The sequence below is a fragment of the Thamnophis sirtalis genome, unplaced genomic scaffold (assembly GCF_051295495.1).
Source record: "Thamnophis sirtalis isolate CommonGarterSnake01/CBP01778 unplaced genomic scaffold, rThaSir2_p1.2 scaffold_4, whole genome shotgun sequence".
NCBI lineage: Eukaryota > Metazoa > Chordata > Lepidosauria > Squamata > Natricidae > Thamnophis > Thamnophis sirtalis.
The window spans coordinates 40,022,896-40,040,690 of NW_028261384.1; the positions used below are offsets into that span (position 1 = coordinate 40,022,896).

At 37.7% G+C, this 17,795-nt stretch overlaps 1 protein-coding gene across 4 annotated transcripts in view; it reads left to right on the forward strand.

Annotated features, from left to right (window-relative positions):
- Window positions 1-17,795, forward strand: part of GPNMB (glycoprotein nmb) — a 35,802-nt gene that overhangs the window by 10,608 nt on the left and 7,399 nt on the right. For all 4 annotated transcript variants that reach the window (XM_087712785.1, XM_014055007.2, XM_014055015.2 and 1 more), the window contains 4 exons: window positions 4,341-4,484; window positions 4,877-5,050; window positions 12,452-12,610; window positions 12,980-13,285. In XM_087712785.1, the coding sequence (XP_087568911.1) occupies window positions 4,341-4,484; window positions 4,877-5,050; window positions 12,452-12,610; window positions 12,980-13,285 (783 nt within the window). The remainder of the gene's footprint in view (window positions 1-4,340; window positions 4,485-4,876; window positions 5,051-12,451; window positions 12,611-12,979; window positions 13,286-17,795) is intronic.

Consider the following 17,795-nt stretch of genomic DNA (forward strand, 5'->3'; position numbering starts at 1 on the left):
GCCAGATGGAGTGTTGGAGGCCAGGCCGACCCTAGCCGCCTGCCCACTCACCTGCCACTTTCCCGGACAGCCACCCAGCTGATCAGGCAGGGGTCAGGTTGCAGCCAGTGGAGAGGGGCATGCACGGGGGTGAAATGGGAGGTGCCCCATTGGCAGAAGCTCCGCATGGATGGTGAGGAAAGAGCACAGCGGTGGGGGAGGCTGGCCATATCCCAAGCTGGCTCTCAGAGGAAGGAGGCAGGGATGCTGGCCCGGGGCTTGCTTCCCTTACTGCCCGCCCATGCTGGACGGTCCTGGCCGCTTGCCTGCCACTTTCTCGGCCAGCTGAACAGATTAAAGGTAAGCAAGGATCCTCCTCAGCGTTTTTTCCCGCCAGTGTAAAAAGTGCTGAGGGCTCACCCCAGTGCCCCACCACCCCACCACCCGCTTGGAGCTCCAAGGGGAGGGGGTTGCAATGACAACAGCTTTGGAAGATGCTGGTCAGTAAGGAGGGGAGGATAGTCTAGCGCAAATGCTTACCTGTGTGTAGACAGAAGGAGACAGTTCTGTGTATGCACGTGGCGAAGGTGTGGCAGGGTGAGTTGTGATATGGTTTTTATGCAAAGGTGGTATTCATCCAATTTGCTCCAGTTTGGGCGAACGAGTAGTGGGAGCTGCAGTAGGCTCCACTCACCCACCATGAGGTAATGTGTGACTTTCTGTGCATGTGCAGAAGGTGGTGCAGATGTGGCACGTGTCTTACATTTGCGAACCGGTAGGGAAGGTAAGTGATCCCACCACAGTTTTTATGTGTATGGTTTAGAATATTGGCATTAACATGGATCTAAGGCTAGGATGTAGCTTGTTTGAGATTTCTAGTTAAAATACTTTGAACTTGAGGGTAATTTTAGAGTAAAGTTTATGCTTAAGGTTAGATTTAGAATTTTCCTATGTCACAAGCTATTTAAATGTAACCCTTGAGTTTAAAAATACATTTTTTAATTTACAATCAACAGAGAAGAAACATTACTTTTCCATGTTGAACAGTTGGACAAATAAATCTTTTAGTCTTCTAATCTTTTACATTGTTGTATATGACATCGTAAGCTGCCCAGAGTCACTGGATAATAAGATAGAGGCATATAAATCAGAGGTGGGTTCCTACCGGTTCTGACCAATTTGGGCGAGTAGCTAGTAACTTGGCCTGCCACACCCCCGAACTGGTTTTCTCAGTGGCGCCATAGATGGTGCCATCTTGTTTTTTGCTTCTGTGCATGCGCAGAAGCATTTTTTAGTACTACGCATCAAGTGCATGCATGCAGCACGTCCCTGAGCAAACTGATAGTAGCAGCAGCCAGAGCCCACCCTTGATATAAATGTAATCAATAAGTAAATAAGTAAGTAAAAGGAGAGCATTAATGAAGAGATCTTTCCCATTTACAGCAATGCAGCAATGGTCTGACTGTCATATGGTTATGGCCCAAAATACTTTAGAATTTTAATAATTGAAATCAGTATTTTAAACTGGGATAAACCCTCCCTCCCAAAATCCTGGCAATAGTGCAGCTTTTTTTAGTAAAAACTTTTTCTAATATCATGCATCTGCTACCAATACTAACTCTTTTGCATCAGTTTGCATCAGGAGCTTAAGACAGCACTAACCCTAAGTCCTAAATTCATGTTAGCCTGAACCAAGATTCACTTGAATAAAATCTCAAGGAAGAAGATTAATCCTAATTTAAAGTTCTTTTTAATGCCAATAACAATTCTTTCCAAATTTGAATTTAGTTTGTACATTTTCTATTGAAATGGCCTCGACAGAGGAATCCAAAAACTCACGCACGCCAAGACCACATGATTGGAGGCTCATCCCTTTTACACTGGGACAGTAATAAACAAGAGATGATGCTACAGTCTCATGATCACAGTCATCATTTTTACTTTTTTGATCCTCCTACTGACATACATACATACATACATCTCTGATATGAGATTATAAATCAGGCGTTTTAAATTATGAAAAGAATAATTTTCTATTGATTTATTTTTCAATTAGGTTTCAAACATTAATTGTTGGGTACTTGGCTGAGTGCCTGACGTGCAGTATGGTTTATCAAAGAAAGAGAACTAAGCAAGACTTGATGCCAATCTGACTTGATACATTTGCCCGAGGCAATAGAGGATGCTGGGATTATTCTCCACTGTTGAAGATTCACTGTCATTCTGCCATCTCCCAGAATTTCCATGGGTCTATTTTGAAGAAAGTCCCGAGGACAATTCTCTCACAATGCCTCCATTGAAGTTTAACTGGGATGTAGGAATCAATGTAGATTAGAAAATTAGCGTATTCCTTGCTTTTTCTATTATTCAATAAATAGTTTGCCTTTGGGAGTGTCATTGAAATATTCTTTAAAAAATAATTTGGAGAGAACCAAAATGGAAAATGTATATTTATAATGTCAGCCAGCCATCTATCCAGCTAAACACTTCAGTAGAATCTTCCATTCCACTTCTTCATTCCTCATCCCCCAAATTAGTTAATATATTTGAGGAATATACAAATTTTATTGGTTTATCAGAATACAAAGTAAAAGGTAAATAAAAATAATGGAAAACTAGAAAAAAGAGAAGAAGAGAAAATGTGGGATAGAAGGTGGAAGAAGAAAACAAGATGTTGACTTCTGATGCTCTTTAGTGCAGTAGAATTTAATAACATTACAATGTCAGCTTTTTACTTTTTTCAGAGCAATATATACTAGCCCTTTATATAACAACAAATCTATCTAGTTACCAAAACCGAATTCCAAAAAAAAATTTTTTCCCATCACAGGCACAAAATCCAGAAGCGATTTCTAAATAGAACCAACATTAGATATATTCTCTTCTTTGGATAAATCAGTCAATTTAACCATCTCTGATTTCCCTCCCTTGCTATGGGAAATAATATATATTTCTGTTTTCACTTAGTAATCTTTACAGATTATCATCATTTATATTAACAGCATTTACTATATTCTATCAGATTCTTTAAACTTAAATGGAAAAAATCTTTTTACATCATTTTAAAACACTAAAGTTTTCTTTAAAAACATTTCCAATGCTTTAGTTCTAATATATATTTTAAATTTCCTCTTAACATACATACTTTAAAATTCACTTCCAATAATATTTTGCAAGCTTCAAAAATTATTCAATCATTATATAAGAAGGGGGAAAAACATTTTTAAATCCACTTTATTAACACAAAATTACACACACACACACACACACATCTATAATTTGTGTGTGTGTGTGTGTGTGTGTGTGTGTGTGTTGCATTTGGAAAACTTTTTGAATATCCCAGCAGACATCCCCATCTTATGCATGGGTGGTTTTGTTGTCTAGCTAGCCTCAGAAAGTATTGCATAATATGATTATGCTATTTGCATGGAATATTTCAATTTATACAAACAGAATTTTTCATACTATATTTGATATAACTTATTAAAATTAAATTTAGAAAGTGAAAAGACTAGTACATGCTACAAGAACTCTCTAAGAATCATGAAACATTTTGGAAAGATGTAGTACAGGTAGTCCTAAACTTACAATAGTCCGCTTAGTGACTATTCAAAGTTGCAAAAGCACTGAAAAAAGTGCCATGACCATTTTACGCACTTATGATTGTTGCAGCATCCACATGGTCACATGATTTACATTTGGATGCTTGTCAACTGACTCACATTTATGATGGTTGCAGTGTCCCAGGATCATGTGATTCCCTTTTGCAACCTTCTGACAAGTAAAGTCAATGGGGAAACCAGATTCACTTAATAACCATGTTACTGATTTAACAACTGTTTGTTTCACTTAACAAATATAGCAAGAAATTTGGTGAGAAAAGCTGTAAAATGGGATAAAACTCACATAATAATTTTTTTCACTTGCCAAGGTACATTTGGGCTCAAGTGTGATCTCAAGTTGAGGGCTGTCTATATAATATTTAGCTATGTACATGTATGCATATTGATATCTCACTTTTTGAGTCAGCACTTTTGACTTCAATGACTTCGTGGACAAGTCCCTACAATTTTCTTGGCAGGATTTCAGAATTGATATTGCTTCCTTCTCAAGGCTAAGGGAGAGTGATTAGCCAAGGTCACCCATCTGGCTTTGTCCTAAGGCAGGAGAACATCTCTCAGTCTCCTGGTTTCTAGCATATTGCAACAGCAAACTGATTCCATAATTCATAAAATTGTATTCAAAATAAAATGGCAGTGGGAGATGTAATGGGGAATTTGGTGCACCACAGTTTTCTGGTGCTCTGTGAAGGAAAAGGAGAATTGTAATGTAATAGGTTTATTTTATCTTTTGCTTTTCAGGGGGAAGAGTAGTAGCTAGTTTGACCTCTGATAGCCCAGCTCTTATAGGATCTAATGTGACATTTATTGCAAAACTAAAATTTCCCAGATGTCAGAAGGAAGATAATGACAGCAATATAATATATGATCGAATGTGCCTAAATAGTAAGTAATGGTTTTATTGCTGTTGTTATTATTGGGTTATTTTACTGTCAGAGAAGGTGCAAGATGGGATTTTTCTGTTTCAGGGGGCCAGGTAATTTAGCTAGCTTTAGATACTACAGATACCATATGACTTTATTAATATGATTGAAATTGCATCCAATTTGTTTTTCTACTTAAGGCAATCTGTATTAGTCCAAGAAGTTCTTAATAACTATGTTTAGGACTGCAGCTTTGATAAACCTGATCCTTATTTTTCAATCTGAAGTTTTCCACATTCTATTGAAATGAAGGAATTAAATTCCAATATATGAAAGACACCAGTCTGAAGAAAATGCTTTAAAAATTGTTTTGCTTCTCTCCCATCCCACCTATTTTTTCCTTTTTGTTTTTAGATTCTTCAGTTCTTTCTGATGAATATGTTTATAATTGGACCCAGTGGATTGATGACTGTAGCTGGGTAAATTGTACACATAACAACAGCTATAATGTTTTCCCAGACGGAAAATCTTTTCCTTATCACCATGGATGGAGGAGAAGAAATTACATCTTTATATTTCACACACTTGGTTAGTCTTTAAAATGTACTTATAGATTTTATTTTTATTTTATTTTATACAGCTCTATCCAAAATTATTGCAAGTGTCCTTATTAATGGTTGGATTCATTTTTTTTACTACCTATTCTGTGGGCATAGCTTGGTTGGCATGACATGGCTTGGTGGGTGTGGCTTAGTGGGTGTGGCAGGGGAAGGATCCTGTAAAATCTCCATTCCCACCCCACTCCAGGGGAAGGTTACTGTAAAATCCCCATTTCCTCCCGATCAGCTGGGACTTGGGAGGCAGAGAATGAATGCGGGGGGGGAGGGGCAGTCAGTGGTGGTGTTTACCAATTCTCTATTCAAAATTTCCACTATCCCTACCATCTCTGATCCTTATTATTAGGGAATATATGAGCAAAAACTGAGCTCTCTGAGAAAGTCATTGCTTCAGAGCTGTTTTGAAAATAGAAAAGCTGTTTATTGACAGTTAGGTTTTGGGAAATGGACATATTTTGCAGCATTTCAAGCTGAGTTAGGGTATGTTCACATCTCATAGTAAATCATTCTTAATATTTTTCTCATAGTAAATTGTACAATTGATGCAGAATGATAAAAAGGCAATAGCCCTGAAGAACTTTTCTGAAGTGAATTGTAATTATATTGATTTTTTTAAAAAGTATTTTAAACTCTCTACAAATACTCAGCTACTAAATCATGTACCGTATTTTCACGACCAAAAGCCGCACCGGATTATAAGCCGCAGTATCAATTAACGTTAATTTTTCAAACTTTTTCCACATATAAAGCGCACCGGGTTATAAGCCGCACGTTTCCCGACGCTTCTGGACATCTGCTGCAGTCGCGAGGAGAGCGCGAAGGTTCTTGGCGCTCCAGGAAGCCCCTAAAGCAGCTGGGGGAGGTGCGCGGTTTGGTTTCTCCTCCCTGGATGTCGCAGCAGCAGCCCCAAGCGCACCGATCTCAGTGTTTTTCGCATCGGGGCATGCTCTTGCAGCACACCCCGATGCGAAAAACACTGAGATCGGTGAGTTTGGGGCTGCTACTGCGACATCCAGGGAGGAGAAACCAAACCACGTGCCTCCCCCAGCTGCTTTAGGGGCTTCCTGGAGCGCCAAGAACCTTCACGCTCTTCTCCACATTCTCCTCGGCTCCTCACAACTGCAATAGACGTCCAGAAGTGGCAGGGGCTATCGAGCTGGAAATCCAATCCCCATTAGCCCCAAAAGCCGCTTCTGGACATCTATTGCAGTCGCGAGGAGCGGAGGAGAGCGCGAAGGTTCTTGGCGCTCCAGGAAGCCCCTAAAGCAGCTGGGGGAGGTGCGTGGTTTGGTTTCTCCTCCCTGGATGTCGCAGTAGCAGCCCCAAACTCACCGATCTCAGTGTTTTTCGCATCGGGGTGTGCTGCAAGAGCATGCCCCGATGCGAAAAACACAGAGATCGGTGCGCTTGGGGCTGCTGCTGCGACATCCAGGGAGGAGAAACCAAACTGCGCGCCTCCCCCAGCTGCTTTAGGGGCTTCCTGGAGCGCCAAGAACCTTCGCACTCTCCTCCGCTCCTCGCGACTGCAATAGATGTCCAGAAGCGGCTTTTGGGGCTAATGGGGATTGGATTTCCAACTCGATAGCCCCTGCCGCTTCTGGACGTCTATTGCAGTTGTGAGGAGCCGAGGAGAGTGTGGAGAAAGCGCGAAGGTTCTTGGCGCTCCAGGAAGCCCCGAAAGCAGCTGGGAGATCTTTTTCCACATATAAAGCGCACCGGGTTATAAGCCGCACTGCCGGTTTTGGATCAAATTTTAGGATTTTCAGTGCGGCTTATAGTTGTGAAAATACGGTAGGTTTAAATCAATGGTGGGTTTCAAATTCCGTTCCAACCGGTACATTTGGAACGGGCCCGGCAGTGTCCTGTGCATTTAAACACAGGTAAGGAGCGTGGCTAGGCCCTCCGGAGTACCATACCGGAACGGTATCTGGTACTCCGGGCTGGCCCCGGTACGCCTACACCGGGGCATACCACCTGCAGCCCACCACTGATTTAAATTAGCATTTATGTTATAACTTCACATATCTTCAAGGGCTTTTCTGTCAGAAATAAATACTTTGTGTTTCCTCATTTATAAAAGTGTTTTTATTTTATGTAGTGTATTTGTTCTTTCTTTTTTTGACTACCACTTCTGACAACATACTAGGAAACTAATGGGAGGGAGGGAGAACAAGTCTTTAAATGATACATATATGGGCATCTAAATTTTTAAATAAGTAAATGCTAGCCGATGAGACACTTCTTACCTGCTCCTTCTAAATGTTGAAAAAATGGAGGCAAATGAGACCACCAAGTGGGAGAATGACAAATGTGTTAAAGAAAAATCAGATCTCCAAAGGTATTGGATTTGTTTTTATTATCCCTGAACACTGAAGTATTCTGGCTGGAGTTGAATGGAGCCATTAAGCTGCCTATCTCTTGTATATATTTTGGTCCAGAAAGAAATATTTCCCAGACTTATTATTTGAAATCCATTTCATTAGCAATTAAATGTGGAACCTTCTATTTATGAAGTACTTTGATTGATTATGTGCCACTAAACTGACTCCTAGCAACCACATGCGTGGATATTCTAAAGGGCAATCTGTTCTTTTATGTCTCCCAATAATATACTCATTACCTTTGTTACTGACTTTATCCATCTTTCTGCTGGTCATCCTCTTCTCCTTCATTCTACCTTTCCCAGAATTACAGCCTTTTCCAGAGAACTGAGTGATTGCATGATGTGTCCAAAGTACAGGATAATTTGATCCTGTTCATTTGTTCATTTGCTCAAATGAGAACTCTGGGTTGAATGATGTTATGTGCTCACTTTTAATTTATAGCTTTGTTTTCTGTTTCTTAATTCTTGTTGATTTTAGAAAAAGCTTAGAAAATGTATGAATCAGTTGGACATTTTTTGTCTCTTTCCAGTGAGAATAAAATAGTTTCCCATTTTTTAATATTTTATGTATATTTTATGTTCCCTCTCCTTTTCCATATCTTGGTTTAGATTACCCTTAATTGTCTATAAATGGCAATCCTTATTGTTCAATATTCATTACAATTCCCTTAATCTACTATATAGAATAACAAGCGGTACACATCTCACTTCTATTTATGTCCATGTTTCATATATTTAACCCATGATTAATTGTCCTTCTAGTGTCATATTCAATCAATTAGCAACTCAGTTTAATTATCATATATAAAAGTGAATCACAAACATCTGCTTTATAATTTCCCCATATCAGTTTCATATTTGTCCATATTCCATATGTTTTAACCTTTATTTAATTATCTTTCCATTATCATATTCAGTTAGTTAGCAACTCCAAAAAGACTTCGTATTTCCCCAGTTCTTGATTTTGTTATTATTTTTTCCGTGGTACTTTCTGCTTCTCATTGGTTATAATTGCTCAAAATATATTAATTGGAACAAACTTGCATACAGCTAAATTCCAGTATGTTTTTCTTCCCTCCTGCTTTTCCAAGTTCTGATTTATGGCAGTTGGATAATTAAAATTTCCCACACACGCAAGATTACGTTATCAGTTGTTAGTAAGGAGATGGTGCTTTTTTCTTGATCTTTCTCCCTTGTTGCATTCCAGTTCTCATTAATTGGAGTTGCTTAAGATATGTTAGTTAAAATACACTCAGACGAAGCAAATCTTCATGCTCCTAGACTCCTTTAAAAACACAAACTTTTCAAGTTCAAAATCAAATTTAGAGTTTGTGCTTAAGGGGGTTTGTCACTTCTCTTTTTTCTCCTTTCTGTCCAAATTATTTCAAGCAAATGGCTCTCTATGGGGCTAGTGATTCAACCCTCCATTTTTCCCTTTCTTTCTTTTCAAAAATCCCGATCTGTCCATCAATATTATTTATGCTCTCAAGGTTCTTTGCCTTTTCCGGACTTCTGGTTAGCGCCGCAACGAGACAGACTGGGAAACGGCTCCTGAGGGACCCGTGGAATCCAGGCTGACAAACCATTGTCTGGGGGTCTTTTAGACCAGATCCTTCTTCAAGTGAAGGTGACAAAAGAGTGGCATCTCGAACGGCCAAGAGGGAAGAAACTGGTTCCTAGAAAGCCAGAGATTAGCTTTATGACCAGGCAATGGGGGAAGCAGACATGACAAAATGTCTGTCATAAAATTGGAGGCAACCAGGCTAAGCAGGAGAACAGGAGTGACAGCTGGACAAAGTGACAAGATTGGGTGAGAAGATTTAAAAACCCATCAATAGAATAAAAGTGGAGTTGTGATTCGGAGAGACTTCAAATGTAAACTAGCATAAATGGAGGAATTGGGAACTGCATAGCAAAACAAAGAGAAAGGAAAAAGATGGTGGTTTAAAACATTTACAGCCCAAAGAGTATGGAATCCAGCTTAGGAGGTGGAATTAAAAGAAGGACTGAATATTTTATTAATACAGAAAAAAACCTTTCTCTCTAGTTGAACTTGAAACCTGGAAAGATTTTGGATTAATAGCAGGTAATTGATAACTGATAAACCTCAAACCCCACAGAAACGTTACAAAAGAGCTGAGGGAGGGGGAGAAACAACAACAACTCAATTTAAAACTGAAGAAGAATATCCCCCTCCTGCTTCTCTGCTACAACTTGTATTCTGTGCTCCCGTGGAGTTAAAGATTAAAGATTAAAGTTTACATTTAAAACTTAAGCTATCTGATTGGGGGGGGGAAAGAAGTGGAGGCACTTACCAGAAAACAACCATTACCAGGCAGAGACGAAATTGGGAACTGAAGGAGTGGGCAGTCAGAGTTTAACAACAAAAGCCAAGAGAATTGCTTTCAACATGATTTCAACACTATTTAAAATCTAAATAAGAAACACCCTCCCTCTCCTACTCCTTTGTTATAATTTGCATTTTGTGTCTTCCTGGAGTTAAAGGCTACATTTGCATTTACATTTCTACCAGAAAGAAGTCATTCTGAAGAACAAAAGAAAAGGAAAGAGCTGATTTTGAAGGGAATTGAATTGAGCACAAGCAGTTTAACTACTTTATTTTACAATAAAGTAAAATAAATGAAACCCTCTTCCTTTTTTGTTTGAAGGGGGAGGTTTGAAATGTAAAGAATTGGGAAAGGACCTGAAGAAGGAAAATAGCAAATTAAAAGTCAGGCACTATGGAGGGGTGGGATCTTAAAGAAATATATGAAATGTTGACAAATATGCGTGAATCATTTGGGTTGAGAAAGGATGATAGCTTGGATATTATGGAAAGAATTGAAAATGAAAACCCAAAGACAGAAAAAGCAAAAGAGAGTCAGGGAAATAATAAGCAGATAAAGGATCTTATTGGACTTAATAGGGGCACAAAGAAAAGGGAAGAGCATGTCGCAATAAAAAAGAAAAGAAAAGAAAAGAATGGAGCAGACAGGCAGCAGGATAAAAGAAAGAAAAGAGTTTATTAACAGGAAAATATAATAAGAAAAGGAAAAGAGAAACTAGACTGAGGAAACAAAAGGAAATCCTGAAGAGGGCACGATGAATAGTACAGCAAAAAGCAATTTAAAATATTAGGAAGAAAAGATATATAAATAGCACAGAGATAAAGGAGAAGTTCAGCCATTGGGATTTAAGATTGAAAGGTGGAAAATGTTTGTAAAGCATATGCCATTGTGAACTTTAATTAACTGTAACACTGAAATGTAATATGTGTTTATGGTATAGAAAGGATTGAAAGCAAAAAAGAATCAAAAGTAAACTAATTAAGGTGAATAAAGATAGTAGGTTAGCTGATATGTATTAATAATGAAAGGTGAAATGATTATGCCGGTTACAAACAAGAAAAACATTAGTTGGTAAAGTAATTAGAGGAGGGGAAAAAATGGAGGGGAAAGGTGGAAATATGCCTAATAATATATAGTTAAAATCATGAGATAAAATAGGGATGCTTAATGTTGTAAAAGTATGTAACAGCATTATGAGGATAGTGGGAAATTTGAATCCATCTTGCACTGCGTCCAAAAAAGAGCTTGTTATGGGGGGGGGGGGGTATTCGTATAAAGATATACCTCTAAAAGGTTTTTTGTCTCTTCCAAATTCTGATTTATAACTGTGGGTTAATAGATCTTATCAGGCTTTCATCTCACCTTTGCACGCTCTTGTTCAGCTGCTTGGGACTGGAGCCAGCATGTTCCCATGCTGCTGCCCTGGCTCCAATTTAGAGGGCAAATCTCTGACCTATGAGGGATCTGTTGCACTCCCTCTGGGTCTAATGAGACACTGCCCCTTCTTCACCCCCCCCAGGGGGGGGGTTCTGATAAAAAAACAGATCTTGGAGACAGTTTGTCAGACAGGGTTCATGTGAGACTCTTCAGTGCTCACATCCCCCACATCTGTCCAGCTGGAGAACTTCAGATCGACTCCCCAATGAGAATAAAATAGAATGGCATATACCTGATATGCTCAGGCATGACAGGGATTTTTTTTTTTAAAAAAAACCTATATTATCTAGTGGTGAACCACATAATGGCACTATCCAAGAGCCGAGGTGGCGCAGTGGTTAAATGCAGCACTGCAGGCTACTGCTAGATCAGCAGTTCAGCGGTTCAAATCTCACCGGCTCAGGGTTGACTCAGCCTTCCATCCTTCCGAGGTGGGTAAAATGAGGACCCAGATTGTTGGGGGCAATATGCTGACTCTCTGTAAACCGCTTAGAGAGGACTGAAAGCCCTATGAAGCGGTATATAAGTCTACTGCTATTGCTATTGCTACTATCCATATAACTGTAAAAGATATAAGAGTATGGATATAAGTGTATAAATAGTTCGTTAATCTAGAAAAGAGTTACTGCAAATCAGAGTTAGCCTAGTTTAGTTGAAACATTTACTCTTGCTATGAGTTGCCAAGTGGTTTGTGCAAATGTACAAGACATGGAAAAGGAGCACAATTATGATACTAGACATAAAATGACAGACTCATGTACAAACTTTTGGGTTCTTTATAAGAAGGCCTGACAAACATGCAATTTATTCGGAAGCATTATATTTATTCATTTTCCCTTTTAATAGAGTAAGATACCGTGTTTCCCCGAAAATAAGACAGGGTCATATTTTCTTTTGACCCCCCCCAAAAAAAATAAGTGCTTGGCCTTATTTATGAGGAGGTCTTATTATTTTTGAAGTGCAGGAGGCAACGAGCACAGTCACCTCATGACTGCTGTTGTGTTGCAATATTTTTGGGGAGGGTTTATTGGGGAAGGGTATTTTAGCACATGCGCTCAAAAGCCTGATTGACCTTATTATCCGGGGAGATCTTATTTTCAGGGAAACAGAGTATTTCTTTCTTTTACAAAGAGCAATTATATAGAACCCCCACCCAAAAAAACCCCATAGTACTGCCTTCTTTTTTATGTTTTACTTTTTTTAGGACAATATTATCAAATAAAAGGAGGTTCATCAGTTATGATATCAATCAACACAACAAATATCACTGTTGGTAAACAAATGATGGAGTTGGCCGTTTACAGAAGAGGTTATCGCTCATTTGTACCTGTAACCACATCAAATGCTATTTATGTTGTAACTGGTGAGTCCCCAATGTTAAGTTATAATTAATCAAGTGTGGACTATTTATGTTACTTATGGGCTGATTTTAGCTTCCAGAATTCTTAGCAGAAGTCTACACAATCAGAGAGCCAATGCTCTCTACACAACCTTCCTTCCTGCTTTTTATCAGGTTTTTTAGATTTTTAAAACAAAAAAAAAACACTTGAAATGTTATGTGTAAGGGTAGAGAGATGGGAAAGGTTTATGTAACACATTAGGCAAGCAAATGAGACCCCAGTCCTTGGATACATCATTACTTCTCTAGTAAGAGCTACTGCATGAGTTTAGTGTTATCTATTGTGTGTAAAGCTACAATTTCATCTTTTTTTTGGATATTCTTGACATGCAGATCAAATCCCCTTCTATGTGAATATATCACAGAAGAACAATCGCAATATTTCAGACTTTATCTTCATCAAGGATATCCCCATTATGTTTGATGTTCGGATTCATGATCCCAGCCACTATTTGAACCATTCTGCTATTTCTTATCACTGGAATTTTGGAGATGGTAGTGGGTCATTTGTTTCCAACAATTCTATTTCAACACATACATACACACTTCTGGGAAATTTCAGTGCTGACTTATCTGTTCAAGCTATTATACCTGTACCTTGTGGACCAGTGACAGTTTCTCCTTTATCTACATTTCCAGGTAAGTGTGTATGACAATTATGGTATCCACCCTTCATATTTGCTCATGGAGACACATTGGTCTGGCTCATGAAAGAAAATGAGATCTAACATACACTGTTTTGTTTTGACATAGTTTGTTATATAAACTCGCCACCACAGCCAGAAACATTATATGCGATATAATATAGTGCAAAGCTAATACTTAATTTGATGGCTAATATATTAATCCAGCCACTAATTGCTTTTTATAGGAGTTAATTCATCTCCTGTCCTCCACCTCGCTATACTGTAATTTGCAAATTAGCAATTATAAATATTTGATTGATTGATTGATTGATTTCTTAATGTCTATGCTTACTTCATCATTCTGTGCTGTGATCTTATACCCAGAATAAGAAATCTGGGCTTTGCTTTAGGAGGTAATTTTAAATTTGAGCCTATGATGATCAGATTGTTATTCTCTGCTTACTGGAAAATCCCATTGCTCTTCTGGCCATTACTGAATATGAAGGAAGAATGATCAAGGAAAAAAAACGATCCTCAAGTAAGCTTGAATAAAATGGAATTGACAATACATGTTGTCTTCAATTTACAACTATTTGTTTAGTAACTATTTGAAGTAACAAAAGCACTGAAAAAAGTGGCTTATGACTGTTTTTCACACTTACAATCATTGCAGCATCCCCATTGTTACATGATCACAATTCAGATGCTTGGCAACTGTTTTATAAACCTCTGAACGGTGAGGACAATTAACTAGTGGAAAGCTTGCCATCAAAAGTTCTGGGTGCTTCATGACTGCAAGTTTTAAAGAAGAGAGTGGAGAATCACTTTGCTGAAATAGTGTAGAGTTTTCTGCTTGAACAGAAGATCAGAAGATTTTCAAAGTCTCTTCTGGCTCTATTCTGATCATACAATTATCTTTTGCTATTTTCTTTTTTTTTTTTAATAAAGTTTTTTTTTAATTTTTGATTTAAAACAAATACAACATCCTTCTTTACATGCTATAAAAAGTGTATCAGTTGGTTACAAATAGACTTTTACACATCTCTTCCACAGTCAAGAAACATAGTTCATGTTAGCTCGAGCATTTTAACTCAAATATTCATACATGTCACCATCATCATATATCCATTTTCATGTTAGCTCGAGCATTTTAACTCAAATATTCATACATGTCACCATCATCATATATCCATTTTCATTTGACTATAATTATTATTTAAAAAAAAGAGATAATGGTAATAATAATTTTTGTTTCTTAATCAATACATTCCCACACCAGTGGGGAAAGAAAAAATCGAAGAAAAAGAAAAAAAAACAAAACAAAAAAGAAAAGCCAAAAAAAAAAAAAAAAGAGGTAACACAGGTGTATATATATATAAAATAAGTATATCAGCTGGTTACAACATGTTTTGGTGCATCTCTTCCATTAATTCATATTATAATTAATTCATATCATAATTCATATTGATTCAAATATCTTAACTCATATGTTTACCATATTGACATCATTATACCTCCACTTTTAGTTGACTACAGTTATTTAAACATCCTTCATCCTTAACTATGCCAAAGATTTAGTCCATAACCACATGCTAGCATTTCATTTACTTGTTGTAAAATCCTCTATTAACATCAAATCCTCATATCCTGTTTTAGCTGAACATCCATAATATTTAATACCAAAAATTCCATCTTTCATGCAATGTAGTTTATTATCATTCTCCCTTTTTTAAGTAATTATATCGTGTATCGTAACATTTTCCCCATATTAGTTAACATTTAACTGTATATATTTTATTTTATTTTTAATAGTAACAATTATTGTGATTAATAACCTTTGTATATGGTCTAAAAATATTTCCAACCTTCCCTTCTCATATCCAATTATTATTTATCATATCAACTCCACATTATATACATTACTATCAATATCAATTATTATTCAGCTATATCTATTACAAATAAGAGTAGTTAGATTTAGCTAGTTTCAAATTGTATTCTTCCATCTATCAGCCTATGTCTCTCCAATAACAAAACCTTCTCAGTCCTAATGGCATTCGTGGAACAGATTTACCAAATGTTTTTATAAGCAAGTCCAAACAGGGATATCTTCGCACCTTTTTACTCAGGATGCCTCTGATGAAATAATAACGTTGTCCCAGGCTTATTAAACTTTTCAATTTGTTTTTAATTCTCAAGGGTGGAATTAAAAATTCTGCAAATGATGTTTCATAAAGTGTAGATTCTTTAATGCTTCTGATTCCTTCTGCATTCTGTCTTTTAAAATAAATCTTCTGTAAGGCTGCATCTCTTTGTCCCTCCGAAATAACCCAGACGCCCTGCATGTCAGCAAGTTGAGAGGCTTCATTTCTCACCTTCTTCATTTGTATTTCAGGAGCATTCAAACATTCGACATTCTCACTTTTTCCTTCAAATTTTAATATCAAATGGTCCAATTTTTTCCCAAATCTTTCATATGAATCAAACAGTTTTTGAAATGCAGAAAAAAACATCTGAAACGAACTTTTCGGAGTATGTATCAACACCATGTTGACGCAGTCTAAAATATCTGCAAGTAAAAACACGCTGGGAGCTGTGCGATCTTATCTGATCTTAGACCAACACAGTTAAGCAATAAAAGTGTCCGATCGTAAAAGGCCAATTTATAGTAAGTTAGTTTGCAGCCCACTTAAAGAGGGTCAGAGAAAGTATTAAAGTAGATCTTTGAAACATCTAAGCAATAGGGTAACCACCAGCCATAAATCCATTAAAAAAAACAATTCGCCGCTAGATTCTTCTGTTCTTTGGTTTCAATTAGCTTAGATTTTAGTGCGGACCGTCTCTCTTTGAGTAATAAAATCAGCTTACCAGATGAAATCACTTCTACCATTCTTAGGGGCTACCTGCAGTTTCGGTTAACATGCAGCTAATCCAAAAAGGGTTGGCAAAAGGGGTTGAATTCCGAGCCCCCCCCGAGACCTGCGAACGTCTCTGAGGTCACTGGATCTCCCCAAACCTTCACTGTCTCTTCAGGACAGCTAGGATTGAAAACGACCCGTCCATTCCCTCCGGAATAGGGGAATTTCAGGAATGGCCTGAAACTCCATCTTCTCACTGCTAAGCCCCGCCTTCTTCCCATCTTTTGCAATTTTCTGACAAGCAAAGTCAATTAACTTTACAACAGTGTTACTAACTTAACAACTGTAGGAATTTACTTAACAATTATGGTAAGAAAGATCATAAGGTGGGACAAATGGGACTTAACAACTGTCTTGCTCAACAACAGAAATTTAGGACTCAATTGTGGTTGTAAGTTGAGGACTACTTGTACTGTTATTTGCAGGACTGCTTCTCTCTGAGGGCATCTGCTCATCTTACTAGTTTGGACAGGGTGGTTGGATTCTGCTCCTGTGGATGATATCATCCAATGGATCCTTGAATTGAACTTTTTTCATATGTGCACCATCTCTTTGGAAGAACCTCTCCCTGAGATTTGGGAGGACTTTATTCTTTTAGTCTTCCAAAAGGTTTTGAAGACTGGTTCTTCTCCCAAGCACTGGTCTAGGATGAAATTGTTTCGGGATGTTAACAGTTGGGAGAGTTCTGGCATGTTGGTGGAAAGAGTGTGGTTTATTTTTATATTGTTTTTATTGGTTACTGTGAGCCGCTTAGAATCACTGTGTTTGATAGATGCCATACAATATAACAAATATACAAATAATAAATAAACAAACAAACAGATAAACAAGTAAGTAAAGAAGCTTTCCTCTTCTGTTGCTTGCATTAAATTTGTAATGAGTACCAGTAAATTTCCAAAAGAACAGGAAAAAACAGATACATAATGCCAAAATCAAGGGACTTTAAAGGCAAGAGCCAACAGTAGGAATTTTTATTCCAAAGGGAACTACTGTATTTGTTAATAAATGGAATGATTTTCCTCATAGTGAGAAAATAACTTAGCTCTGCTTCCTGAGAACAGGTGTATGGTATATGAGGGATCCTTGGTGCTCTCTAGCTTGCTTGTTTTCTTGCAGATGTTTCATCACCCGAACTAGGTAACTTCACCAGTGATAGTCATTAGCATTGAGGATGTTAACTAGTTTGGTTAATGAAACATTCTTGTCAAATAGACAACAAGTAGTCAAAATAGCGAACGCCTCATCAAACCCTGCACAGTGGTGTTCCCCAAGGTAGCATTTTGGGACCTACATTCTTTATATTTTACATAAATGATTTTTGTGATCCTATTATAAGCAGTTGTGTCTCTTCACTGATGATGTAAAACTATTCAACACCACCAACAATGCTATTACAAAGCAACCTTGACTATGTGTCAGAATGGTCAAACAATTGGCAACTCCAAATCTCAACCACAAATTATCTGTCTTACACTTTGGCTAAAAAAAATCAACACCAAATACCAGCTGGGTGGATATGACCTCATAGACGACCTTCACTATGTCAAGGACCTTGGAGTAGTCATGACAAACGATCTAAGTGCCAGAGCTCACTGTAACAGCATT